General features: G+C 53.1%; 2 protein-coding genes across 4 annotated transcripts in view; one reads left to right on the top strand and one right to left on the bottom strand.

The window, feature by feature from the left end:
- Nucleotides 1-768: 768 nt before the first annotated feature.
- Nucleotides 769-13,801, top strand: KIAA1191 (KIAA1191 ortholog). 3 transcript variants are annotated; one of them, XM_062188665.1, is made up of 9 exons: nucleotides 769-973; nucleotides 1,853-2,002; nucleotides 2,209-2,288; nucleotides 5,677-5,855; nucleotides 8,287-8,413; nucleotides 10,128-10,252; nucleotides 12,022-12,125; nucleotides 12,275-12,417; nucleotides 12,540-13,801. In XM_062188665.1, exons 3-9 carry the CDS (start codon nucleotides 2,261-2,263, stop codon nucleotides 12,746-12,748), a joined length of 915 nt encoding a protein of 304 aa, XP_062044649.1. In that variant the 5' UTR covers nucleotides 769-973; nucleotides 1,853-2,002; nucleotides 2,209-2,260; the 3' UTR covers nucleotides 12,749-13,801. The 3 variants fall into 3 exon arrangements, with proteins under 3 accessions (XP_062044649.1, XP_062044648.1, XP_062044650.1); XM_062188664.1 differs by having other exon boundaries at nucleotides 1,853-1,957; XM_062188666.1 differs by lacking the exons at nucleotides 769-973; nucleotides 1,853-2,002 and adding an exon at nucleotides 4,674-4,755 and having other exon boundaries at nucleotides 2,213-2,288.
- A 172-nt stretch (nucleotides 13,802-13,973) lies between these two features.
- SIMC1 (SUMO interacting motifs containing 1) overlaps nucleotides 13,974-26,690 on the bottom strand; it is a 93,930-nt gene continuing 81,213 nt past the window's right edge. Inside the window, exon 10 of the mRNA XM_062188663.1 lies at nucleotides 13,974-14,719. Within this exon, the coding sequence (XP_062044647.1) occupies nucleotides 14,439-14,719 (281 nt within the window). The 3' untranslated portion in view covers nucleotides 13,974-14,438. The remainder of the gene's footprint in view (nucleotides 14,720-26,690) is intronic.

Genomic DNA, 26,690 nt, shown 5'->3' on the forward strand with positions numbered 1-26,690 from the left:
GAGGTGGCATATTGTAAAAGTCCCAAATTAAAGTAACGCTTTTAACACACGCTGGAAAATCACATTAGCTATTTATAAACCAGTTGCGGATTTTTTTTTTTTTTTTTTTGACAGGCAGAGTGGATAGTGAGAGAGAGAGAGACAGAGAGAAAGGTCTTCCTTTTTGCCATTGGTTCACCCTCCAATGGCCGCTGAGGCCGGCGCATTGCGCTGATCCGAAGCCAGGAGCCAGGTGCTTCTCCTGGTCTCCCATGCGGGTGCAGGGCCCAAGCACTTGGGCCATCCTCCACTGCCTTCCCAGGCCATAGCAGAGAGCTGGCCTGGAAGAGGGGCAACCGGGATAGAATCCGGCGGCCGACCGGGACTAGAACCCGGTGTGCCGGCACCGCAAGGCGGAGGATTAGCCTGTTAAGCCACGGCGCAGGCCAAGTTGCGGAATTTATAAAAGACCTTGATCCGTGGTGCACCCCAGAGCCCTAGGCCAGTAATGGCACTCTAGTGGGATGAGCAAAGCCTCAGAGGCCAAATGCTGACCTGTGACCCCCATTTCCTGCACCCCACAGCCCTCCGCAGATGAGCTTTGATAGCAACTATGATGCTGTGATGACAGCAAGGATGGCGTTTCCTTCAGGACCCAGCGGATCCCGCCTACCGAGCTGAATCCCACGCAACCCCCAGGGCAGCTAATGGCGTGCAGCCCGGCAGACCCTGAGACTACAACTCCCGGCATGCCCCGAACACCTCCCGGGCCAAGTCTCGCGTGATGAGCCGTGATCCCGAGAGGCTTTATCCCCCCAGGCTGCCGGCGCTGGTGTTTGATCCCTGGTGCGCGCTGGGACGTCTGTTGTTGCTTCTGCGCTTACCATGGCTTGGGTCTGGACTGCGCCACGGCCGCTCAGGATAGCTGGGTCCTTGGAGCATCTTTAGTGGCGGAGTTCGGGCCGCAGGAGGCTTCGCGGCAGCGGGAGAACCGGTGAGCCGACGGCGGCCCTGGGCCCACCTGGGCGGCGTCCGCGGGGCATCGGGAGGGGCGCGCCGCCGGCCCCTCGGCCAAGCCGGTGCTGGGGGTCCCCGGGCCTCTCAGATTTCGGCCGCACCGCCCCTGTCTCTGCCGCCCCCATGGCTGGAGTGTCACGAAAGCGGCTTCTCTCTCCTGATGCCCCTGGGTCCCCGGCTCAGGGCCGGCTTGGTCCGGGACCCCCCACTGTCTTGTCCTCACACCCCTCGTCCCTCAAGCCCCGCCCTGCCCTCCCCTGAGGGCGCCTCCGGCTTCTGCCAGCCCCGGCGCAGATCTCCTCAGCCTTGGCTGAGGGGTGGGGGCTGGCCTTTCTGATGCTGGCGGGCCGGTGGGCTGTGCGGGAGGGCGGGGTGCGGGGCAAGGAGCGGGAGCCGCGTCTGCGGCGGCAATGCTCCCGGGACGCGAGGCCGGCTCGAGGGTGCTTTCTGCCCGACTGGGCTCTCCCGGAGCTCGGTCAGGCTGGAGGGCAGTGCAGCCGGGCGGTGAGCAAACCCCGGGTTTCTCAGGGCCTTCTTCTGCCTCCCCTGTGCAATCGGGGCGAAAGAGCCTTGTAAACGGGCCGCTTGCCCGTGACCTTGGGCAAATCCCTTGATTTTGAGTTCTTTTCTGTTTAAACTTCGGATGAAATAATGCCTGCTCTGCAGTGTCGCCGCAAGGCTAAAACATAACGCTTTGAATAAAAACGCCATAAATATTAAGAGTGGATTCGAATGCTGTGGCTGCCTGGTCCCTGGTCAAGTGTAAGAGGCGGTGCGGAGAGCGCCTCTTGCAAAGGTTGTTGGGGGCGGGAGGTTTGCAGACAGCTGTACCCACGCTGCCTTGTGTCCTTACCAGAACCTCTGGATGGGCTCCTGGGAAGCCTGGCTCCCTGGCAGCCGCCGGAAAATGCTCCGCGTTAACATCTGTCTGTCCGCATAGTCGTCACGTCACTTCACTGGGGTAAGGCGACTTCACCAGGTGTGGCGTCCTGTTGTCATCAAACAGGTGATAAGCTCAACCAGGGGTGTGAGAAACCTTGGCCTTTCTCCCCCCCCTCCCCCCCCCCACCCCTGCTGGCATGCGTGTCACTCATTGGCTGTTGTGTGTATGTCTGAGCCTGTCAACAAGCCGTAATACTCTGTGTGCCTGTCATCACTGGAGCTGTTCTGTGGTGTTGACTGAGAGAAATGCCCTTTATTGTTTTTTACTAGGTGGCAGGGACTTGGAATTCTATATAGAGAAAGCACCCGGATCCCAGTCTCAATGGCTTCAAGACACCCAGAAATGCCTGGTAAACTTACTGCTTTTTTGTCCAGTCTGAGTGTTGTGGGCTTAGACAGAGGTCTTCCATCCGGACCATATGTTTTTAATGATTACTCTTTCGCCAGTACTTAGACTCAGCTGCCAGGCATCATTTAAATGCTGTCGTATTCTCCACCCAGCCGTGGTGTGAACCCGAACTGTAACTTAAAAGGAGCAGCCATTTCATTCAAGGGTGGGACAGATTTCTTCCCAAAGTGAGGAAACTTTGCCTGTCTTTTGGGGAAAAGGGCAGGACGAGGTCTGGACAGAGGCACAAGGTCCGTGTAGGGTCTGTGTAGGGCAGTGACTTCTGGGTTACTGAAGTCATTCATTCCGCCTTGTCCTGTTCCATGGGAAGGGGATGGAGTTTTTCATTAGATCTGAATCACTTCATTGCTGATTCTTAGTGTAGATAAATGATGGTTCCTTTTTCTTAGAGTTGTTGTGAAGGTTAAACAAACTTTCTTAAAATGTGACTTAAAAGGCCAGCGCCGTGGCTTAACAGGCTAATCCTCCACCTTGCGGAACCAGCACACCGGGTTCTAGTCCCGGTTGGGGCGCCAGATTCTATCCCGGTTGCCCCTCTTCCAGGCCAGCTCTCTGCTATGGCCCAGGAAGGCAGTGGAGGATGGCCCAAGTGCTTGGGCCCTGCACCCCCATGGGAGACCAGGAGAAGCACCTGGCTCCTGGCTTCGGATCAGTGAGATGCGCCGGCTGTAGCGGCCATTGGAGGGTGAACCAATGGCAAAAAGGAAGACCTTTCTCTCTGTCTCTCTCTCTCACTATCGACTCTGCCTGTCCAAAAAAAAAAAAAAAGTTAGTGATGAGTATGCATTTATTGCCCAGAACCCTTTTTGTCTACTTATTTGAAAGGTAGAGAGACAGAGAGATCGCCTATCAGCTGCTTCACTCTCCAGATGCCCCGAACAGCCAGGGCTGGGTCAGCCTGAAGCCAGGGGCTGGGAACGTGACCTGGGTCTCCGACATGGGTGGCAGGGACCCAGCTACTCGAACCCCGTCACTTGCCACCTCCCAGGGTGCGCATTAGCAGGATCCTGGGGTGCGGGCATCCCAGGTATTGTGTTACCCACCAGGCTAATCTCCCCACCCCCGCGCTCCCTGCCCCAAAGATTATTTGGTCTCTCTTTGTAGGAATGTTTTCTAGTAAAATGTATTTTTTTAAAGGTTTATTTATTTGAAAAGGGGAGTTAAAAAAAGAGAGAAGGAGAGACAGAGAGACAAAGAACATTCACTGGTTCACTCCCCAAATGGTCACAATGGCCAGGATGGGGCTAGGTGGAAGCCAGGGGCCTAGGACTCTATCTGGGTCTCCAATATGGGTGGCAGGGGCCCAGGGACCTTGGGCCACCTGCTGCTGCTGTTCCAGGTGCATTAGCAGGGAGCTGGATCAGAAGCAGAGCAGCCAAGACTTGAACTGGCTGTCACGTGGGATGCAGGCGGTGGCTTAACCCACTGTGCCACAGTGTCAGCCCCTGGATGACTCATCATTTTTAGGAAGGCTGTTGATGGCTGTTGGGGAGTCATTAAGATGTTTTGAATTTGGTCCTAGATTAGGTGAATTATAGAAGTCTCTCCCGTGCCCCAGTGTAGATCTGTGTCTGGTCTCTCACGTCACCAGCTTGTGTGTTAGTGTTTCACTGTCGCTGTGATTGCCACGAACTCCCTGTTGTGCTCCTGAGCCAGAGGCTTGTGCCCCATAGGTTACTCTTCTACCGTGTGAGCAGCGTATGTGTCGCAGGAGAGTGAGGTCTGCTCTCCTGTTCCCACCCACACCTGCTGGCTGGTACCAGTGGCGTCACTGAAGATCTACGCCTTTGTTTCTTGAGCTGGACAGTGGGAAGAATTTCTGTGTGATGAGGGTTAGATGAGGGGTGCATAGCAAGGAAAATACTTAGTCTTATGTGTGTATATTGTTTTCTTTAAGATTTATTTTTATTTGAAAGTCAGAGTTACACAGAGAGAAGAAAGGCAGAGAGAGAGAAATAGAGAGAGGTCTTCCATCCGATGGTTCACTCCCCAGATGGCTGCAATGGCTGGAGCTGCGCTGGTCAGGAGCCAGGAGCTTCTTGCGGGTCTCCCCAAGTGGGTGCAGGGGCCCAAGGACTTGGGCCATCTTCTGCTTTCTCAGGCCACAGCAGAGAGCTGGATTGGAAGTGGAGTAGCCAGGACTCAAACCGGTCCCCATATGGGATGCCAGCGTCGCAGGCAGAGGATTAACCTAGTGTGCCACGGGGCTGGCCCCAAAGTGTTCCTATTTAAAGTGAACAGTTTAGGAGTTTGTGGTACCTTCACATGGTGGTATGGTGGTGCAGCCATCACCACTAATCTAATTGGAATCTTTTCATCATTCCAGAAAGGAAACCCATTAGCGGGCTCATTTCACTTCCCTACTTCAGCGCCTGGGGACCAGTCATCTTCTCTGTGTTTCTATGGATGTATGAGTAATTATTATTCATGGTAATAGTAGTAATGGTGGCTGCTTTTGAAGTGGTCCGCTCACTTTGAAGTGAAGTCTTTGGGGTTGTAGATTGACTGCCAGCAGGCTGCTGTCTTGGAGAGTGGTTATATAATCGTCACAGCGGGGAAAATGTCACCTTGACTCTGGACGGGAGTTCAGACGGGAAAGGATTAGCAAAGCAAACAATGGGAACCTTGTTCCTCGACCGGCCCAGCTGAGTTGGCAGCCTGGTCACCACGGGCCCTTCCAGCAGGTGCTTCTGGTGACGGCAGCGTTCCGTGAGAGTGGCTGTCCTCAGTGTCTGCGCTCGGGGTCGGCTCTGCTACTTAAATCATGCAGAACACCCGAAGCTAGAGGGGACGCTGGACAGACTGGTGTTTGAGTCGTTCTTGGGGGGGCTGCTGTTTTCTGTGGTGGGGTAAGGGAGGCAGAGGGTTGGCAGTGAGGCCTCAGGTGGACCTGGACCCCAGTGAGACAATTTCTGTTTAACCCTGGGCAGATCACTCGACCTCTTGGTTTTCCTTGTTCAGTGGGGTCAAGAACTTGACATCCTCCTAGCATGCATGGGGGGCCTTAGTCCTGCAGTGAGGGGATGTAGTAGAAGAGGCCCCGCAGTCGGATGAGTTTAGGTTTTGATTGCAAACTCCCCTTCCAAGTTGTGTGACCTTGCCAGATAGATTGAAGTAGAACTTCCGGTTTCCTAGTCCATGATGGGTCAGGGCTGCTGAGTGTGCTGTGCGGAGAACGGGTCGGCAGGGTGCCCTCCTTGGGTGTCCAGGCTGCTCTTGTCACAGATCTACACTGGGGGACGTGAGAGCTCCCATCCTGCATGGTGATTGACAGCCACTGTCATGCGTGTCATGGGCTGACCCCTCCTCACTGCTGTCTCTGTCCTTAGCTCTTGAGCCCAGTGGGCCTCTCGGCAAGATGTCCCTGCCCATCGGGATGTGCCGCCGGGCATTCAGCTATGACGATGCCCTCGAGGACCCCGCGCCCATGACTCCTCCCCCATCGGACATGGGCAGCATCCCCTGGAAGCCAGTGATTCCAGAGCGCAAGTACCAGCACCTCGCCCAGGTACCTGACCCCACTGACGGTATTGGGGTATCGGACATGCCCACCGTTCTCCTCCCCTGTGCTCTGGAGCCCCCCAGCCCTGGGCAGCAGCCGCTCCCTCTGGGTGTCTCGTGCCTCAGCCATGGCAGGTGTCCCAGCTGCTTGGAATATTGTCCCCCCCCCCCCCAATCCTGCGCTCTCAGCCCCCGCCCCTGCTCCCGCTGCGTTGGCCTGCAGGCCTGAGCTCAGACATGTCTCCTGCAGAGGGAGATTTGCCTGACTCGCCATCCTGATGAAACTGCTGTCGCCTTCCTGGTTGAGTTCTGAGCCGCGCACCTTGTCAGGATCGTGGCCTTGCCTCGTGCCCCTCTGGCAGCCTCTCGAGGGCAGGGACCGTGTCTGTGTGTGCTCCGGCCCGGTGTTTGCGTTGTGACTCAGGGAAGAGTGGGCTCCTTCTCCATCCCCTGCCCAGAGGCCACTCCCTGTCGCCGTCCCCTGCAGGTGCTGGCCGACGCACACCCTGTGCACAGCCCCGTTGTGCAGGCAGCTGTCACGGTTCCTGACAGCAAGGACTGTCATCCCCAGCCTTCCCACCTCCACGCTTACGAGAAAGGTTATATTGCTGCCCCCTTCTCGGGCAAAGCCGCTTCTCCTGCACCTGCAGTTTCGCCCAGCTCTGAACTGTGTTAGCTCGGGGCCTCAGAGGAAGTGGAAACTATGAGGGTCTGCTTTAACAGACCGGGGTGTGAACCCCAAAAGGTGGGCGGACCAGCTGTGGCCCTGGAGACACAGCGTTACCCCGAGCCACGGAGTTTCCATCTCAGCCGTGGGAATGCTCCTGGACAGTGGGGGCGGGGGCAGGAACGCTGTTTGACATCGGAGGGGTGTTCGTGGAGAGTCAGAAACCGAAGATCGCAGGCTGGTCCAAGCAGGTATCCTGTAGCTGCTGTAATGACTTCTGGCCCCCAGCCCAACTTCACTGAGGACAGCCATGTCCTATGTACAACTCTGTTTGTTTTTTGAAAGACTTATTTATTTAGTTGAAAGGCAGAGTTACAGAGGAAGAGGGAGAGAGAGAGGTCCTCCATCCGTTGGTTCACTCCCCAAATGGCTGCAAAGGCCGGAGCTGAGCCAATCCAAAGCCAGGAGCCAGGAGCTTCTTCCAGGTCTCCCATGCACATGCTGGGGCCCTAGGACTTGGGCCATCTTCTGTTGCTTTCCCAGGCCATAGCAGAGAGTTGCATCGGAAGTGAAGCAGCCGGGACTTGAACTGGCGCCCATATGGGATGCCGGCACTGCAGGCGGCGGCTTTACACGCAACGCCACAGCACCAGCCCCACGCTGATTCTTTCTAATGAGGTTTTGTCCCCCTCATTTTTTCTGACATGGAGCTCCTTCCTAAGCAGATGTCGCTGACAGCTCTGGGGGTGGAGTTTCCTATATCAATTTTCTATTGAAACCTGACCCAGTCAGTTGTCAGGAGGAAGCATTGCGTGTACAGTTAGTGAAAGTAAAGCCCCGGGCCTGTGATGGCAAAGCAGCCAAGTCAGGGGACCAGGAAATGCGCAGGACTTCCCACGATGGTGCTCCTGAGGGCGGCGCCCGCTTTGTGTTCCTAAAGGCCGCCCTAGGCAGAGTGGGCTGACAGTTTCCTGTGTGCCCCCTGCGGCGGCCGCGGAGGGTCAAGTAGCTGTTCCCTCAGAGACGGAGGGCAGGCTCCACAGGGGCATCCCTCGCATCCTTTGACGTGTGAGGCCGCCCCAGCCACCTGCCCGGCCGGAGACAGGGGTTCAGGTTGTACCCGCGTGAGGCCACGGCTGGGCAGTGTCGTCAGGGCACAGTGCTGCAGGACTTCTGACCCTTCTTCCTGACCCTTTGTCTTCTCAGTCCCTTTGGGATGGCACAGACCATGGAATAAACCCGGGGTTTCTCCCAGCTCTGCATGTTAAAGACTAGAGGTTAAATCCATTTGTTTGTTGGTTTGGCTTAAAAGGCCACGGCCTAAGCCTTTGGAGCAGTGGTTCTTGCAGTGTGCTGTCAGGGCCAGCAGGCTCAGGTCAGCGGAGCACTTGTTAGAAACACACATTCTTGGGTCCTGCCCCAGAATGTCTTTCCCAAGCCCTCCAGGTGGTCTTCCACTCAGGAAGTTCCAGAACCACTTAGCCAGTGCTCTGATGGATGGAGTACAGTGTGGCCGAGGGCCTGGGGCTGGGCTGGGCAGGAAGCAGACCTCAGAGCTTCCGGTTCCTGCTTGCCATCTTGGTGAGCTCCAGCTCCGCACGGGACGTGCTAACGTGTGGCCCCCTGGGTGAGGCTGTCTTCACTCTGTGGACACGGCCAGTGCTGCCTTCCATCACAGGCGACCAGATTTCAGCAGCTTCCGCCCCAGAGGCCTCCGTTCAGGTGTGGTTCCCCTTCCCTGCTCCAGTGCTCCCTGTCCTCTGTTGAACAGGCGGAGGAAGGAGAGGCCAGCGCGCCGGCCCCTGCCGGGACTCTGTCAGCATCCACTGAGAGTATGGACAAAGTGCCCGTGGTGAAGGCTAAAGCTACCCGCGTCATCATGAATTCTCTGATCACAAGTAAGCCCCGCCTTCCGAGCAGAGTGGGCCCTGGCTGTGCTCACAGGGGTCGCGGTGGCGGCCGGGTGCCCCCTGCCCCGTGTTGGCGCTCCGTTGGGATGGAAGATATGTGGAACACGAAGCGTGTCGGGGCTGGGTGCATGCTGCTGGTTCGGTGCCACGATCTCTCTCTCCTGTATCTGTTGCTGCAGTTGTGGGCGAGTGACTGGACACTGGAGACTGTGGCCCCCTTTATAAAATGCCCCCCACCATGCTGGCAGGCGTCAGGGCTGAGAGGCTGGGAGCTGCCACTGTTACTGCCCCAGGCTCTGCTGCACAGGGCAACCCACAGGCTCAGCGCTTGCCCTGTGTTTCTGTCCTTGTTTTTTAATGAAACAGCTCGGCGTTGGTCCATCAGGAAGAGGGCCAGGCTTGTGCCTCAGTTGTGGTCCGAGTGTGCCTGCCATAGGAGAGCTGGCTTGGTTTTTTTACCTCGTAATGAGAGAATTGGCCTCCCGCCCTCTGGACGGCGTTCCGGCCGCTGTGGGAAGGCGGGGCTCTGCTAGTCAGCAGGTGTGTGGGCCTGGGGTCAGGGCCACGGACCTTCCCCAGGTGGGCCTGGTCTTGGAGTCCAAGCCCGTGTTTATCTTCCCCAGGCTTTTTCTGGGGCAATTTCTGAAGAATTCCCCCAAGAACCAAAGTCCAGACCCGGGCTCTGGTTTCCTCGTCTTCACCCACGAGCGCACCCGCGAGTCAGCAGCTCCTGCTTGTGTTTTGCAGGGACGTGTTCTTAGAGCGCGGTAGCCTTTCCGTACTGAGAACACGTGACGGGGGTCCAGCTCGCTCTGGCACCGAGGACAGGATGCTCTCAGATCCCGGGGGGCCTCGTCCTCTTCCACGCACACGCGTGTTTTCCTATCGCAGAGAGGCAGACATGCCACTCTGTTCTCAGCTAATCCTGTCGTGCACTGTGCGTGTTGCCATCACCTTATATTTTAAAAGCCGGCTGCGTGTCAGATCCTGGCCTGGCGCCCGCAGTTCACTCAGTGTCTGCTTTCGTCTTCTGTGTGCCTAGTTCGGGGGGCGGTACCTCCTCGGGAGAGGACAGCCTCGGTCCCAAAGGGCCTCCCGTGTCTGGAGCCGGGGTTCCCAGCTGCCAGGGTCCTGGCTGTCGGGGCGTTTCGTGCCGTTAGCGTAGGGAGTCAGCAAAAATTCTTTGTCATTCATCGCCCGGTCTCCCTGACCGCCTGATGGTGAGGGGAGCCGGTGAGACCAAGCAGGCGTGTGTGCAGCGGGCCAGGCCTTCGCATGCCAGCCACGCAGTCGGCAGATGCGGCTCATTTGAGGCAGAGTGGCTGTGGTTTGAATGTGGTCAGTACCGTGGTGCCACGTGGCCAGAACGTGGCCCATTTCTCTTTGGCGAAGGCTTTTGTGAGGGTGGTGAATCTTAGAAAACTTGGTATTTGGAAAAGTGTGACGGCGTCTTCGTGTCAGCTGCCTTCTCCACGTTGCGTTTGTACATCCAGGGAAGGTGTCACAGGGCACACGTGGGTGGGAGCTGAGGAGCGTGCGCCTGGAGCTTGCCGCGAGGGCCACGTCCCAGTAGCCAGGGAGCCACAGCGGCCGTTCTGGGGGCCCCGCTCCGTGGGTGATCCGTGTGGCCTCCGGTGCGTGTCTTCCCCGGCCTGGGATGGGCTAGGGGGACGGGCATGACCGTCCTCTCCTCTGTTCCCAGAGCAGACCCAGGAAAGCATTCAGCGTTTTGAGCAGCAGGCAGGGCTGAGAGACGCTGGCTACACACCCCACAAGGGCCTCACCACCGAGGAGAACAAGTACCTGCGAGTGGCAGAAGCGCTCCACGTAAGCTGCTTTCTCAGGAACCCTCACAGCACAGACCTGCACCCCTCCCGGCTGGGCATGCGCCGCGGGGTAGAAGCTGGCAGCTCTGCGGCTTGGTGGCCGTGGAGCAGGGTGGGAGGAGAACTGGACAGAGGACTCGGCGCTGGGGGAGTCCCTCCTGTGCTGCCACGTCCTTCCCCGGGAAGTCTGCGTCTCCGGCTGCCCGTGCAGCGCCGTCCGTCCTTTGCCTGCCTCTGGCTCTCAGCTCGCAGGTGTGATGTGAGTGAGTTCTCACTGTGGATCACTGGCCGCGCCAGGGCCACGGGCTTTGCACGGACAATCAGGCAGTCTCAGCGGGGTGGGTGGTGTAGCTGGAAACGAACATCTTATTCTATGTTCCATTAAAAAATGTGGATGTGGAACTTGAACGAGGTTGCCGTCATTTCTAGAATTTGGAGACTGACTTCGGTGAGAGTGTAATTGCTAGCCAAGGTTTTGGAATGAAGAAAAGTCCCCGAGGAGTTCCTCTGGGGGAGGAGCGCCGCCTGCCGGAAGGCGCGTGGCCGCTTCGCTAAGGGAGCACTTGCACCCACTCTGCCTTACGCAGGGGAGAGTGAGGCCCCAGGCCGACGTTAGCGTCTTAGTACCGCAGCCTTCGGTTGGGTTTTTGCTCTTCCTTCTCAAGTATTCTGAGAGTCTGGCTCCTGAGGGGACTCCTGAGGGGGGCAGAGGAAGGGCACGAAGGGGGCAGGGACAGTGGGACTGTGGGCGAGGGGCGGCTCCGCCCCGCCTTGTTCATGATGGCCTGGCCAGGAGAGCAGGCAGCATGTGTTCCGGTTGAGGGGACCAGTGCAGGCCTGGCAACCCACGGCTGAGCGTACAGAGAACTGTGGCCGTTTGTGTTTTGTAGTGAGCGTCCCAGGGACTCTGGCAGGTCGTCTTTAAAAACCGCCGCCGTGGGGGCTCAAGGCCGGGCTGGCGGCCCGTTTAAGCTCTCAGACGAGAGAGAGAGGGGCACTGTGTCTCTGACACGTGACTAGAACTGTCAGAACTGCAGCCGAGCAGTTTGCCGTGTTTGATGGTGGAATTGACTGCACCTTGGCCACAGGAGTGGAACCCGGGGACGGCAAGGCTGGACGGGAGTCGCTTTGGTGTGTAACGCCATGTCCGTGTACACGGATTGCTGTGGAGTGAGAACATTCGCGAGTGAGCGTTTGTTGGGGCTGCAGCCTGGGCAAAGCAGAGGCCTAGCAGGCAGGGCGGGTAGGGGCGGCAGTGTGCGGACGGTAGCGGAGGGGATTTGTCTTTCCTTCCCGGACTGCGGTCCATGGAGTGATGGGTGTGTACGGTGCGAAGAGCCGCAGTGGCTTGCGGTCCCAGGGGAGGAGGCGGCGAATGGGCAGGCTCAGAGACGGGATGGTGGGGGCTGGACGGAGCAGAGGCAGGGCGAAAAGAGCTCGAGACCCTGCTTAAAGGCCAGGAGGGCCTCCAGCCTGAGTTCCGGCTTGTCCACTTGCTGGCAGGGTGGCTGTGGGAAAGCACCGTGCTGCTCTGGCTGGGTGTTCGGGGTGTTGCAGGATGGGGGCGGAATGGCGGGGAGATGAGTGTGTGTGTGGCAAAACTGAAAGACTGTTTTTCATGGGATCCCAAATGATTCCCCGTGCATGCTTTCCCCCGTGCTGGAAGTTAGCGCGGGAACCCAGGCGCTCTGTGTGCACGGAGCTGTTTCTGTGGCCGCTGTGCCATCGCTCTCGTTTCAACAGTGTCCCTCCTCTCACCCGCATGGACAGAAACTGAAGCTGCAGAGTGGAGAGCTCACGAGAGAAGAGAGGCCTGCGTCAGCCCAGTCCAGCCCAAGCAGCAGCCCCCACTCTTCCCCTAAGCAGGGGCCCAGGTGAGCCTTCCCGTGCCCCCTGGGCTTCGGGGCGCCCCCGGTGCTCCCACAGTGCGGTCGGGACTAGTGGCGGGCTGTTCCTCTGGCCTGAGCCCCTGCTGCAGGTGTAGGGAGAGGACGTGTTAGGATGGTTTTACTCTCTCTTCCAGAGGCTGGTTCACTTCGGGCTCCTCCGCAGCCTTACCCGGCCCCAATCCTAGCACGCTGGACCCTGGCGGTGGGGATAAGGACAGAAGCTCTGCCGAGAAGTGGAGCCTCTTTGGGCCTAGACCCCTCCAGAAGTCTGATTCTGGTAAGGCAGCTCCTTCGAAACAAGCACCGAAGCAGCCCAGCCCCGGCATCTTAGGCGTCGTGCTCCAGGCTGGGGCATGCCTGGTGCTCTGCAGTCATTTGCTCTCTGCTTTTCTCGTGTAGGAGGTTTCGCTGTCCAGGCCTACAGAGGAGCCCAGAAGCCCTCGCCGATGGAACTGATGCGTGCCCAGGCCACCCGGATGGCTGAGGACCCAGCGACCTTCAAGCCGCCCAAGATGGACATTCCGGTGATGGAGGGGAAGAAGCCACCGGCGCGGAGCCATCACCTCAAACCCCGGGACTTGAACGTGCTCACACCCTCTGGCTTCTAGAGCTTTCTGTCCCAGGGACTGTGGATCGAGGGCTTCTAGCACCCAGCCCCCTTTACCTCAGCTCTGACATAGGAAAGGCATGTTTTACAAAACCCATTGAGAGAGCTGGAGACAGAATCGGTTTATGAGAAATGTTAGTACGAAGTCTGTTCTCACTGTGTGGAAGAGACTATTCTGTACTGCTTTAGGCGGACCCATCGAGCAGTGAGTGACACATGAGGGACCCCGCTAACCTGTGTTTGTGTCATTTGTCCTTGTTATTGTGCCGTCCAGACCCCAGGCTCCTGGGCTCTCGGAGTGCTGTCAGCAGGGCCTGGCAGATCCTGGCCTGGCAGTGCTCACTGTGCTCCAGCCTGGCCAGCATGGGGAGCCGCGTACAGTTGAAAGCCAGACTTGGCGGGCGGCCCTCTGTGATGTCTTTGCGGTTGGAGTCTCCTTGCTCGCAGGTAGAGCTGACGGAGCCCCGTGCCCTGCCGCCTGTCTGCTTGTGCCCGGCGAGCTGGTGCAGTCGGTGTGCTGCTGCTTTCTACATCCAGTGCTAGGCCTGCAGCTCTCCCCTTGTACTTCGCAGAGAGATGGATTTAACCACCAAAGGGAGCGAATCGGGTGTGCCAGCTGGGTGCAGAGCAGTGGATGTCGGGCTTCAGTAGGGAAGACAAGTACAGTGAGACCCTCAACTTGAGTCCCCGTGAAAGGAGTGTCGCCTTATCTTGATTTCTTACCCTGGTCAGGGTCCAAAACTTGTGTGGGCACTGGTGTGGGTGTGTGTTGAATTCCAGTTTTTTCCATACAAAAGCATTTTCACCAACACGAGCCTCATATGTTTGGGCAATGCATATCATGGAGGAAAGGAATTCGTGGGGTACGTGCTTGGTCACTGTCGCACACGCTCTCAGATCCCCACTCTTCCTTGTCTGGGTAGCACCCTGTTCCCGGAAGGAGCTGCCCTTCCCGGGAGAGGCCTGGAGTCCGCAGTCACCAGGACAATTAACTTATTTGTTTCTTCTGTTAAGAGCTCTTGTTTTGACAATAAATCCTTCCTACTTTCTCAGACGTGGGTATCCGCCTTTTTGTCCTGTTCAGCTTAGTTACCTCCTGCTCCCCCCTCCCCCGCCCCAGCCCATGGAGCCTGAACATGGGGAACTTGGTATTTTGAAAAACTGTTGTCTTTTTATTGTGTCCTTTTAACATCAGGTGGTTTGTTTCACACTCGAGCCTTTTATTCCCCCCCACCCCTTTCATTACATTAGATCTTAACAGACTGGCCACAGTTCAACAGGTCTAACACAGTGTCCATTCCACTGGGGAGAAACAACAGCTTTTGTTCCAGAAACAGGTGGCAGGACCTTGAATGACACAACATTGGTGTATCAAGTTTGTTCGGCAAAAGGGCTCTTTTCTCACATCTTGAGTGGAAATGTTAAACAGACAGTGCATATACTATTACCTGTTTCCAAAAAAAGTATAGATAAATAATTTATTAAAAATATATACACCTTGTATATTGAAGCCATATTTGAGAATCGGCTAGGACAGGATTATATATAAAAAAGAGAGCTATACCAAAGAGTAGAAAGTTCTTACAACCTACAGATAAGTGAACTACGTTTGGTCTGGTAAGATTTCTGACTGCTTTCCGTACCGCTGGAGCTTCTAAGGAGCTGGCTGGAGTCCAGGAGGCACTTGGCGGTCAGTGCTTGGCAGGCCCTATGGGGTTGCCCCGGTTCTTGTGAGGGGGCTCCGCGTCGGGGTTCAGGTCCGCAGCGTAGAAGAGCAGGAGCTTCAGCAGGTGAACTTTGTCCTGGAGCTGGGGGACCAGAGGCTCCCCCAGCATCTGGACCAGGCGGCTGCGGAAGGCCTCGATCTGCTTCTCCACGTCCACCACCGTGATGTCGTCACCTTGCTGGGGCTTCGGCTTAATCCTCTTGATGATCAAGTCCTTCCGGTCGATCACTGAACTCCGCAGGTGCTCTGCAAGAGGGAAGCCATCAGTGGAACCGTGAACCGCTTCTTACTCCTTTATGATTTAAGAAGTCCAATATTAGCGGGCAAGATCTCAGTATTAAGACTTGTTGACTGGGGCTGGTGTTGGGGTTCATATGTGCATGCTGGTTGGAGTCCTGGCTGGTGCCCTTCCAATCCAGCCCCCGCTAATGCACCTGGGAAAGAGGTGGAGGATGGCCCTAGTACGTGGGCCCCTGCCACCCATGTGGGAGACCTGGATGGAGTTCCTGGCTCCTGGCTTTGGCTGGCCCAGCCTTGACTGCGGCAGCCTCACTGGTAGTGAGCCAGCAGATAGAAGATATCTCTCTCGCTCTCTCCTCCTCCCGCTCCCTCTCTGTCACTCTGCCTTTCAAATAAAAAATGCTTTACTGAATTGTTGACTGGCCACTGGGATACAGGTCGCAGTCACTTGAGTTCCTGCGCTAACACTATTTCTTGCTTCTGTTTCTCAGAGTCCTGGGTCCTGTTTTAGTTTTTTTCTTTGTTGACTTAAACAATGGGCCTATATTAAGTAATGTATAAAGTATATTTCAAATGAACTTAACCACTTCGACAAAAACTCAACTGAATTTTGACTATCTTTTGGGAGCTTTGCAGGGGTGAGAACAGGGAAGTCTGACCTGCACTAAGCTGGTGGTGGTGGACTGGTTTATTGCAGTGCTCCTGAACCTATTTCTGTTGTTGTAGGATAGACCAAGTAAACATGCATCCGTGTGTTCATACTGGGGACAAAGGTTCTTTCTGTGGGCGGAGACTGCTGAGATATGGAATGGGAAGAGAGGAAGAATCGGGGTGGAAACTGAAGTATCAGTATGAATTTGTGTTTTTTAGAAAATGCGTAATTCCTCCGTTCTCTCAGCAGAAAGGGCCTGCAAGCCGAGGCGACTGAGTGGCAGTCAGCACGCAGCGCCCAGACTTTGCCTTCTGCTTACGATTCTCCACTCCCCACTGACAGAAGCATTTTTTGGAAGAAAAGGTGATTCTACAGGTGAACCTGGTTTCCAAAGCACATGAATGCTTAGAGATGGAGCCCTGCCGAGAGGACACGAGGCCAGCCTGAAGGGGGCGCTGTCAGCCACATTTGGACAGTGTCACCAGAAAAGATGACAAAATGGATTATTTTAACTGACTTTAAAGAAGTTTTATTTATTTGAAAGGCAGAGAGGGCAGGGGGGAGAGAGAGCTTCCATCTGCTGGTTCACTTCCCAGATACCTGCAACAGCTGGGGCTGAGCCAGGCTGAAGCGAGGAGCCTGGAGCTCCATCTGAGTCTCCCAAGTGGTTGGCAAGAACCCCAATGTCTGGGCCGTCCTCTGCTGTCTTCCCAGGCACAGTAGCAGGGAGCTGCACCAGAAGCGGAGTAGCTTGGACTGGCGCTCCCATACAGGATACAGATGTCCCAGGTGGGGACCTAACCCACTGCACCACAATGCCCACCCCAACACATTGAATTTTTTAAAAGGTCTGTGTGTGGGCCAGCATTGTGGGTTAAGCTGCCACTTGTGATTTCTGCATCCCATATCAGAGTGTCTGAGTCCCAGCTGCTCCCTGCTGAAGTGCTTGGGCCCCTGCACCCACTTGGGAGACCTGGACGAGTTCTGTTTTCCTGGCTCCTGGCTTCAGCCTGGCCCAGCCCTGCATGTTGCAGCTATGTGGGGAGTGAACCGGTGGAATGATCTCTCTCCCTGCACTTGTTCTCTCTGCCTTTCAAATAAATAAACCTTAAATAAATGAAAGGGCTGAGTACATAGATAAAAGGGGGTGGAAAGAGTAGATTTTTGAGAAGACCAGTTAAGAAATGTAGAAGGAAGGTACAATTAGCTACATTTCAGCCTCCTATATATCTGATTCAAATAAGGACAATGGATGGGTGTTTAGAACCATTGGAAGTTTGGGCAGGATACCCATCGGCTCAAAGTTGCCCTCGGGATCACTTACGTGTAACAGAAGGAAAATGGGAGAAATCTGAGAGCGCTATCTGAACCAAATGACATTTATCACCGATAACGGGCCAGAATAACGTTGCCTTTTAAATTTTTTTTTTTTTAAAGATTTGTTTATTTGAAAGGCAGAGTTACAGAGAGGCAGAAGCAGAGAGACAGACAGAGGTCTTCCATCATCCACTGGTTCACTCCCCAGATGGCCACACGGCTGGTGCTGCACCGATCCGAAGCCAGGAGCCAGGAGCTTCTTCCAGGTCTCCCATACGGGTTCAGGGGCCCAAGGACTTAGGCCATCTTTTACTGCTTTCTAAGGCCCTAGCAGAGAGCTGGATCGGAAGTGGAGCAGCTGGAACTTGAATCGGCACCCTTATGGGATGCCAGCACTGCAGGTGGCAGCTTTACCCACTAAGCCACAGTGCCGGCCCCTAACATTGCCTTTTGATGCCGTGCCATTTTTGACTACTCAGGGTCCTTGCCAATAGTATTGAACACGAATCTGAGCATGGGGAAGCAAGTAGACAATACACCTAGTGGGACATTCTACAAAAGAGCTTGATAGGACTTGTCCAAGATGTCTGTGTTGGGGCTGGCACAGTGGGTGCAGCACTAGCATCCCAGATGGGCATGGGCATGGGTTCAAGTCCTGGCTGCTCCACTTATGATCCAGCTCCTTGCTAATGCACATGGGAAAGCAGCAGAAGATGGCCCAAGAGTTTAGGTCTCTGCACCCATGTGGGAGATCTAGAAGAAGCTTCTGGCTCCTGGCTTCGGTCTGGCCCAGCCCTGGCTATTGGGGCCATTTGAAGAGTGCACCAGTGGATAGAGTGCTCGCTTGCTCTCTTTCTCTCTCTGTATTTCTGCTTTTCAAATAAATAAATAAACTTTTAAAAAAAGTCTGTGTTATGAAAAACATGGCTACTGAGTACAATGCTTGATATGTGATTGGATCCTGACTCAAATGTATAAGAGATATTACTGGGATGATAGTAGACAATGTACTATAAAGAATATATTTTCTGGGTGTGATAAGGGATATCCTTATTTTTGGAGATACACACTGATGTATTTAAGCCAGACTGTGATGGTCCAACTTACTCTTAACTGTTCAGAGAAAAAAACAACCTAGCTGGATGAAAGGATAAACCAAATGTGGCAAAATCTTAACAGCCTGGAGATTCCGAGATGGAGGAATAGGGAACGACGTACTGCTTTAGGCTAAGGGTAAAGAGTAAAAAAGAGTAGGAAGCACATTCTCAGGGGAGAGCTACAGGGAAAACCCAGTGGAAATTCTACAGAAGAAGCGGAACGCAGTGCACTGGTGTGGAGGGTGCAGACGCACAGCAAGAGCGTGGACACAACGCACGACCCCAGCAGCCGAGAGCTGGAGAAAACGCCGGCTTTGGAGAGTAAGGTGAGATCAGACTGCCGCAGCCCAGGCCGCTGGTGATACAGCTGGAGGGAAGGCATGGCGTGAGTCTGGCCTGCAGCCCCGAGGGGGATAGGATACTTGCTGACCCAGTGAAAAAAAGGGGGCAAGGGCTGGCGCTGTGGTTTAGCAGGTAAAGCCGCTGCCTACAGTGCCGGCATCCCATATGGGTGCCAGTTGGAGTCCTGGCTGCTCCACTTCTGATCCAGCTCTCTGCTGTGGCCTGGGAAAGCAGTAGAAGATGGCCCAAGTCCTTGGGCCCCTGCACCCACGTGGGAGACCCAGAGGAAGCTCCTGGTTCCTGGCTTCAGATCGGCGCAGCTCCGCCCAGTGCAGACAACTGGGGGAGTGAACCAGTGGATGGAAGACCTCTCTCTCTGCCTCTCCTTTCTCTCTCTGTGTAACTCTGACTTTGAAATACTTAAATAAATCTTTAAAAAAAGGGGAGGGGGAGCACATTTCTCTCTCCCAACAATGGTGCCTGGCAACAGGCTGAGAGGGCAGGCACCATTTTGGGCAAAAGCAGCAGCTGCAGAAGCTCTAGCGTGTGCCCAGCAACTGGCTGGTACAAGCCGCCATGGTTTTATTTATTTATTTTTTTAAAGACTTTATTTATTTGAGAGGTAGAGTTACAGACAGCGAGAGGAAGAGACAGAGAGACAGATCTTCCTTCCGGGACTAGAACTGGCACCTACATAGGATGCTGGTGCCGCAGGTGGAGGATTAACCTACTGCGCCATGGCGCCATCTCCAACAAGCCGCCATCTTGTCAGTAGTACTGGGCAGCAGCTCGGGTGCGCACACCTAGCAACTGGCAGGGAGAGGCAACATTTGACCAGCAGCTCTTGTGAATACATGTGTTCTAGCAGAGGGAAAAATCGGCATTCCCCACTGACTTTGAGTCTGGGAGGATTGACACAGGACTGTGAGGTGCCCCCAGCCTCTCAACACACCCCAGGCTCCAGGGCTCAAACTGCCTAAGTGGAGCACCCACAGGCAGCTGGGTCTGGGAACGTCTCAGCCTCTCTGTGGACAGGCCAAGCTAGCGGGGTGGAGCGGATCCTCTGCACCCCGTGACTGTGGGAGCCTTGTGTGCTGAGACTGTGGGACTCTGTGACTGCAGGAGAGGGTGTGGCCGGGTCTCTGGGCAAGCACTGTGCGTGGCTCCACACGCTCAGAGCTCCCCGACTGCCTGGGAGGTCACTGCAGCGAGAGCTGCTCACACCGAGGACTGCACAGCTCCTTTGTGTGGTTCCTACAGCAGTGAAGATGAGCATTGCAGCCACCATGGGCTAACATGGAACTTTAAGCCAGAGCCATTAGGCAAGAAAAAGAAATCAAAGGGATACAAACTGGAAAGGAAGAAGTCAAATAGTCCTATATATATATATGTATATATGTATACATACATATATATATATATTTTTTTTTTTGACAGGCAGAGTGGACAGTGAGAGAGAGAGAGACAGAGAGAAAGGTCTTCTTTTACCATTGGTTCACCCCCCAATGGCCGCTGCGGCCGGCGCACTGTGCTGATCTGAAGCCAGGAGCCAGGTGCTTCCTCCTGGTCTCCCATGCAGGTGCAGGTCCCAAGGACTTGGGCCATCCTCCACTGCACTCCCGGGCCACAGCAGAGAGCTGGACTGAAAGAGGAGCAAATGGGACAGAATCCGCTGGGACTAGAACCCAGGGTGCCAGTGCCACAGGCGGAGGATTAGCCTAGTGAGCCACGGCGCCGGCCTCCTATTTATATTTATATATAGGGGAATCATAAGACTCCATGGAGAGACTATTGGAACTCATAACAGAGTTTGGTAAAGTGGCAGAATGTAAAATTAACACACAAAAATCAATAGCCTTTGTATAAACAGACAATGCCATGGCTGAGAAAGAACTTCTAAGATCTTCATAATAGCTACAGAAAAAATTGAATACCTTGGGGTAAATTTAACCAAGGAAGTCAAAGATCTCTATGATGAGAACTACAAAACATTAAAGAAAGAGATAAGAAGACACAAAAAATGGAAAAATCTTCCATGTTCATGGATTGGAAGAATTTATTTCATCAAAATGTCCATACTCAAAAGCGATTTACAGATTCAATGTGATCCCAATCAAAATACCAATGGCATTCTTCTCAGATCTAGAAAAAACAATGCTAAAATTCATATGGAAACACAAGAGATCTGGAATAGCTAAAGCAATCTTATATGACAAAAACAAAGCTGGAGGCATCACAATGTCAGATTTCAAGTCATACTATAGGGCAGTTATAATCAAAGCAGCCTGGTACTGGCCAAAAAATAGATATGCAGACCAATTGAACAGATTAGAAATCAATCCATACACCCACAACCAATTTATCTTTGACAAAGGAGCTAAAATCAATCCTAGAGAAAGCACAGTCTCTTCAGCAAATGGTGCTGGGAAAATTGGATTTCCACATGCAGAAGTATGAAGCAAGACCCCTACCTTACATGTTACACAAAAATCCACTCAAAATGGATCAAGGACATAAATCTATGGCCCATTACCATCAAATTACTAGAGAGCATTGGGGAAACCCTCCAACACATTGGCATAGGCAAAGACTTTTTGGAAAAGACCCCAAGAAGCACAGGCAATCAAAGCCAAAATTGACAAACAGGATTACATCTAGCTGAGACGCTTCCGCCATGCAAAAGAAACACTCAGCAAAGTGAAGAGGTAACTGACAGAATGGGAGAAAATATTTGCAAACTATGAAACTGATAAAGGATTAATATCCAGAATCTATAAAGAGCTCAAGGAAGTCAACAACAAAACAAACAGTTCAGTGAAGAAATGGGCAAAGGACTTGAGCAGGCATTTTTCAAAAGAGGAAATTCAAATGGCCAACAGACACATGAAAAAAATGCTCAGGATCACTAGCCATCAGGGAAACGTAAATCAAAACCATGATGAAATCAACCAACAATAAATGCTGGTAAGGATGTGGGGAAAAGGGTACCCTAATCCACTGTTGGTGGGAATGTAAATTGGTGCAGCCACTGTGTGGATGACAGTATGGAGATACTTCAGGAATCTGAAAATAGATCTACCATAGGACCCAGCAATCCCACTCCTGGGAAGTTACACAAACAAAATGAACTCAGCATATGAAAGAGTTATCTGTACCCCCATATTCATTGCAGCTCAATTCACAGTAGCTAAGATATGGAATCAACTCAGATGTCTATCAACAGATGACTGGATAAAGAAATTATGGTATGTATACACTATGGAATGCTACTCACACAAAAAAAATGAAATCCTCTCTTTTCCAACAAAATATACGCAACTGGAAACCATTATACTTAATGAAATATTCCAGTCCTAACAAGACAGATGTCATGTTTTCCCTGATCTGTGGTAACTAACAGAGTATCTCAAATGTAACATATTGGAGTGAAACTGACATTTTGAGACTGGATGATTGTTACAGCCCTTGTCTCTATTGTAGATAAACAGTATTTTTTTCTTCTTCAGACTATTTGTTGAACTCTTTGCTTAGTGTAGGGTTGATCCTATGAGTATAAAGTAAATTAAAAACAGACCTTTGTAAAAATTAGGAGTGGAGAGAGGAAGGAAGGTGGAAGCTTGGGCGGGAGGGAGGGTAGGGTGGGAAGTGTCACTATGTTCTGAAATCTGTATATATGAAATGCATTAAATTTGTATACCTTAAATAAAAATATCTTAACAGCTGTTGAATGTAACAGGTATATGGGAGCTCACTGCACGGTTCTTTCACATTTTCTGTAGGTCCCCAAGTTAAAATACAAGGGGGAGCCGGCGCCGCGGCTCACTAGGCTAATCCTCCGCCTGCGGCACTGGCACACCGGGTTCTAGTCCCAGTCGGGGCACCAATCCTGTCCCGGTTGCCCCTCTTCCAGGCCAGCTCTCTGCTGTGGCCAGGGAGTGCAGTGGAGGATGGCCCAAGTGCTTGGGCCCTGCACCCCATGGGAGACCAGGAGAAGCACCTGGCTCCTGCCATCGGATCAGCGTGGTGCTCTGGCCGCAGCGCGCTTACCGCGGCGGCCATTGGAGGGTGAACCAATGGCAAAAGGAAGACCTTTCTCTCTCTGTCTCTCTCTCACTGTCCACTCTGCCTGTCAAAAAAAAAAAAAAAAAAATACAAGGGGGAAACAAGAACTCCAAAGGGACCGCAACCCAAATCCACAGGCAGCTGCGCTGGATTCTAGAAGTGGGTGGAACTGCGGTAGAGTGGCCCGAGGGCCCACAAGAGGCAAAAGTACTCAGAGTTCTGAGGACGTCATGAGTCCCAGATGCAGAAAGTCCACTTCTGCATCATTTTCTCAGACTTCTCATTTATAAAATTGGGACAATGGTAACTTTCACTAGTAGGGTTAATAAAAGGCTTGAACTATAGCACTTCCAGAAATTTAGGAAACATAGAATGTGCTTATTTTGAGGAGTGTGTTAGGTTACATTCCCAAATAATATGCTCATCATGTTTTTCCTCAACCTTCAGATGAAAGTACTGAGAAGTCCCAGACTTAATTAACAAGTGGGCCTTGTTGTCATTAGAAAACCAAGTGCAGCAAAAGCATTACAATGTGTCTGGAGAGATCGGCAGCACAAGAAACAAAGTTGCCTTGAGATGTAATTGCAGGGCCCTTCAAAGCCTGAATGAAGAAAAACCGCAGGCTGAGCATCTGCAGCGAGGCAAGGCTCAGGGGACACAGTGCAATCAGGCCGGGGAGTGGCCTCTGTAGGCATATTCTAGGTGCAGGAGTCTGGCAGAAAACAAATACATAATAGGAAATATATTTTGGGGTGAGTGCAACTAATGAAATAGTTGGATGCTGTGATAAACAGCAATGTCCGGGACAATGCGGGAAGCAGCCCTCTCTGGCCAGGGAGGGCCTCTCCGCTGACTACTTAAGTGTGAGGAGGCAGCCATGCAAGCACACAGGGAAAATCTGGTCTGGGTAGTGAGACCAGCAAGTGCAAATGCCCCAGGGCAGAAGAAGCTTGTTTTGAGGACTAGAGATCCAGTGAGGGGAGTGGGAGGGAGAGCAGTTCAGGGGAGACTGGAGGGTAGGCTGGGCCACACAGGCATTTAGACTTTGAGGGTCTTCAGTAGGGAAATGTGATCTATGTCTTCAGCTCCCGGGGGAGAATAATCTTGGGACAAAAGTCTTTTAGTGGATTTTTTTTTTTTTAAGTGAGGCATGTGATCCTCAAAATATAAAATAATATTTTGATTTTGAACAAAATGGAATGAAAAGTTGATCAAAAAGAGTGAAATTTTATTAAAACAATGCAGGGAATTTAAAGATGCGAAGGTTAGCAGTGCCCTAAACGCTGGGAGGAAGTCTTGGCGAGTGGACCGGAGCCACTCTGGTTCCTGCTTCAGCAGGGAGGAGAGCCTTACGTCAGAGGATGCTGAGCACAGCCCCAGGCCATTTTTATAGAAACAGTGCCTGAAAGTACAGTCTTTTTTTTTTTTTTTTTTTTTTTGACAGGTAGAGTTATAGACTGAGAGAGAGAGAGAGACAGAGAGAAAGGTGTTCCCTCTGTTGGTTCACTCCCCAAATGGCTGTCATGGCCGGCGCTGCGCTGATCCGAAGCCAGGAGCCAGGTGCTTCCTCCTGGTCTCCCATGCGGGTGCAGGGCCCAAGGACTTGGGCCATCCTCCACTGCCCTCCCGGGCCACAGTAGAGAGCTGGACTGGAAGAGGAGCAACTGGGACTAGAACCTAGTGCCTATATGGAATGCCGGCGCCGCAGGCGGAGGATTAACCAAGTGAGCCATGGCGCTAGCCCCGAAAGTACAGTCTTGAGGCCATTTATGTAAAGGGCTTAGCTAACACCTGGCTCAAGGTATTCTGGCTGACGGTATTTCTGTTACTCCCTGTTACCGTTTCCTCATCTTCATCACCATCATCATCACCGTGCTGTCACCCTAGGAACCGCCAACCTAACACGTAACCTGAGCGCTCTATCTTCCCTGCCCCGACTCATCCTTCAGACTTGTTCCTGATTTGCTAAGAGCTTCTATCCACTTCCGGGCCCCTCTGGCCCTCTGCCCAGCGACTTGCCGCTACTTGTTAGGAGCAGCAGAGTGAGTTCAGTTTGCAGATCTGATTATGAAACCACTTTCTGGGCTCCCCTGTCAAAGTGTTCGCATGGAGCTGAATTTCCTTCACGCGGCCCCTGCAGCCCTGCCCGCACAGAGAAGGCACTCGGGGCTGTTGTGTGGTGAGCGGACCCCGCCCTGCTCTGCCTCCCCCAGCCTCATGGACAGGGCTCCATGTGGCAAGGCCGTGTGTGACTCCTGAGGCCTGTGGGCAGCCCCGCCCAAGCTGGCCAGCCAATGGTATTCAGGGAAAACATGCATTTTGTTCATTTCAAAATTACATCGACAGTCTTAGAATTCACACTTTCGAAGTATGGGATTCGGACTCTACACAAGCTTCGGGAAAACTCCATGGCAGATGTTTGTCATTTTTCTGAGGTTCAAACTGAGTCCCAGGCCCCTGTGACTGGGGAGTAGGAGGCGGACTCTCAGCCAGAGAATGTGAGCTCCACGGCCAGCCCTGCACCTGTGTCTATCTGGGCGGCTCTGCCCTCCAGAGAAACATGCAAAGTGGAGCTTCCGGGCATCCTTCTCCCCGGGGTCTGCACAGAAGCGACTGAACACAGACAGCGTGGAAAGTCGCTTCTAGTGAGACTTCAATACAATGCCACATTTTTAAAAAAAGATTTATTTATTTGAAAGTCAGAGTTACACTGAGAGAGAAGGAGAGGCAGAGAGAGAGAGGTCTTCCATCCAATGGTTCACTCCCCAGTTGGCCGCAATGGCTAGGGCTGTGCTGATCCAAAGCCAGGAGCCAGGAGTTTCTTCCGGGTCTCCCACATGAGTTCAGGGGCCCAAGCACTTGGGCCATCTTCTACTGCTTTCTCAGGCCATAGCAGAGAGCTGGATCAGAAGTGCAACAGCCTGGCCTCAAACTGGTGCCCGTAAGGGATGCCGCATTACAGATGATGGCTTAACTGGCTATGCCACAGTGCTGGCCCCATGCCACAAATTTAATATTAAATTTAGTTTTAACTTCTGAAGGTTAATGGGCTCGCTCTGCTTTAAGATTGCAGGAGAGAATCCCAGAGGAAGAATGAAAGCAAAAGGAAATTGCCATCCAATGCATTTCCCAGGATTCCTGTTAAAGGGGGTGTGTGTGTGTGTGTGTGTGTGTGTGTGACAGAGAGAGAGAGAGAGAGAGAGAGAGAGAGAGAGAGAGAGAGAGAGAGAGAGAGAGAGGAGAGATAGGGAAATGCCCTGGAAGCTCACCTTCTAATCTCATCCTATGATTTCACAGACAAATGATTCTTCCCAGTGTGTTTTTATTGCCCACTGATTCTGGCAGCAGACCTAAGTCTGAATGCTGGCTGTGCATTTAACTTCTCTTTCAGCCTTTGTTTCCCCACCTGTAAAATGGGTAGATGATACTAACGAGGTCACCAGCATCTGTCTGTGAGCCAGATGACGGGACTCACCTAGCCTTTCCTTTCCTCCTTTATACTAAGAGGTTTGCCTGAACTAAGTGCAAATTTGGGCTCTTAATGCCTCATTAGATTTGATTGAGTTCATCCTGGAGGCTTCTCCATTACGAAGTCACTGTAACCCACCTCGGCACCTACATGGACCGTAGCCTACTCGTAACCAGTAGCGGCGTCTCAGCCAGCACAGGCAGCCAACCACCACACCAGGCTCATCGGAGGCAAATGAGCGATCCAGCCGCCTTTGTCCCCCACTTCCCTTTTCTGTCTGTAACTGTTATTCAGCCACCTGGCGGCCCCCAGCGTCACTCTGAACCTGTTCTGGTTCTGGGGGCTCCCTGTTTCAGCACTAATCGTTCGTTCCTTGTCCAAAGTGTTGAATTAAAAATGTCGAAAGCTTTCCTTTTGACACTCCCCCCGCCCTCTGTGCTGAGCTGAGCTGAGCTGAAGATGTCGTTCACAGGGTCCCAGTGCAAGGAACACTGATGCGGGGTGCTGGCCGCTGCGGGGCGCTGTTCAGCTACCTCCTTTGTAGAGCAACGTTTCCATACTCCTGGTTCTGAATACTTTTTCTCTTTAATTCTTAGTCTCCAGCAGGACTGGAGACGGTGTTATGGATGTAACAACATTGAAACACACCCATTTATTCTTGGTCAATATACATTGGTCTGAGGTCCTCTCCTCCCTATCAAAAAAAGTGTTCTTTAGTAAAAGCGGATCTCAGAGCTACTTTTGTGGTGTGGTGGGTAAAGTCACTGCCTCTGATGCTGGCATCCTATCTGGGCACTGGTTCATGTCCTGGATGCTCCACTTCTGACCCAGCTCCCTGCTAATGCACCTGGGAGGGCATTGGAGGATGGCCCAAGTGCTTGAGCCCTTACCACCCATGTGGGAGGCCTGGATGGAGCTCCTGGCTTTGGCCTGGACCAACTCTGGCCACTGCGGCCATATGGGGAGTGAACCAGTGGATGGAAGATCTGTTTCTGTAACTCTGCCTTTGAAATAAATAAATAAATAAATCTTAAAAAA

The sequence above is a fragment of the Lepus europaeus genome, chromosome 4 (genome assembly GCF_033115175.1).
Source record: "Lepus europaeus isolate LE1 chromosome 4, mLepTim1.pri, whole genome shotgun sequence".
In the NCBI taxonomy this organism is placed as follows: Eukaryota; Metazoa; Chordata; class Mammalia; order Lagomorpha; family Leporidae; genus Lepus; species Lepus europaeus.

Coding starts and splice junctions, on each gene's coding strand:
- KIAA1191 (XM_062188665.1), top strand. CDS start 2,261: ATGGCTTCAAGACACCCAGAAATGCCTG. Junction 5,856..8,286: donor AGTACCAGCACCTCGCCCAG/GTACCTGACCCC, acceptor TCTGTTGAACAG/GCGGAGGAAGGAGAGGCCAG. Junction 10,253..12,021: donor GAGTGGCAGAAGCGCTCCAC/GTAAGCTGCTTT, acceptor CCGCATGGACAG/AAACTGAAGCTGCAGAGTGG.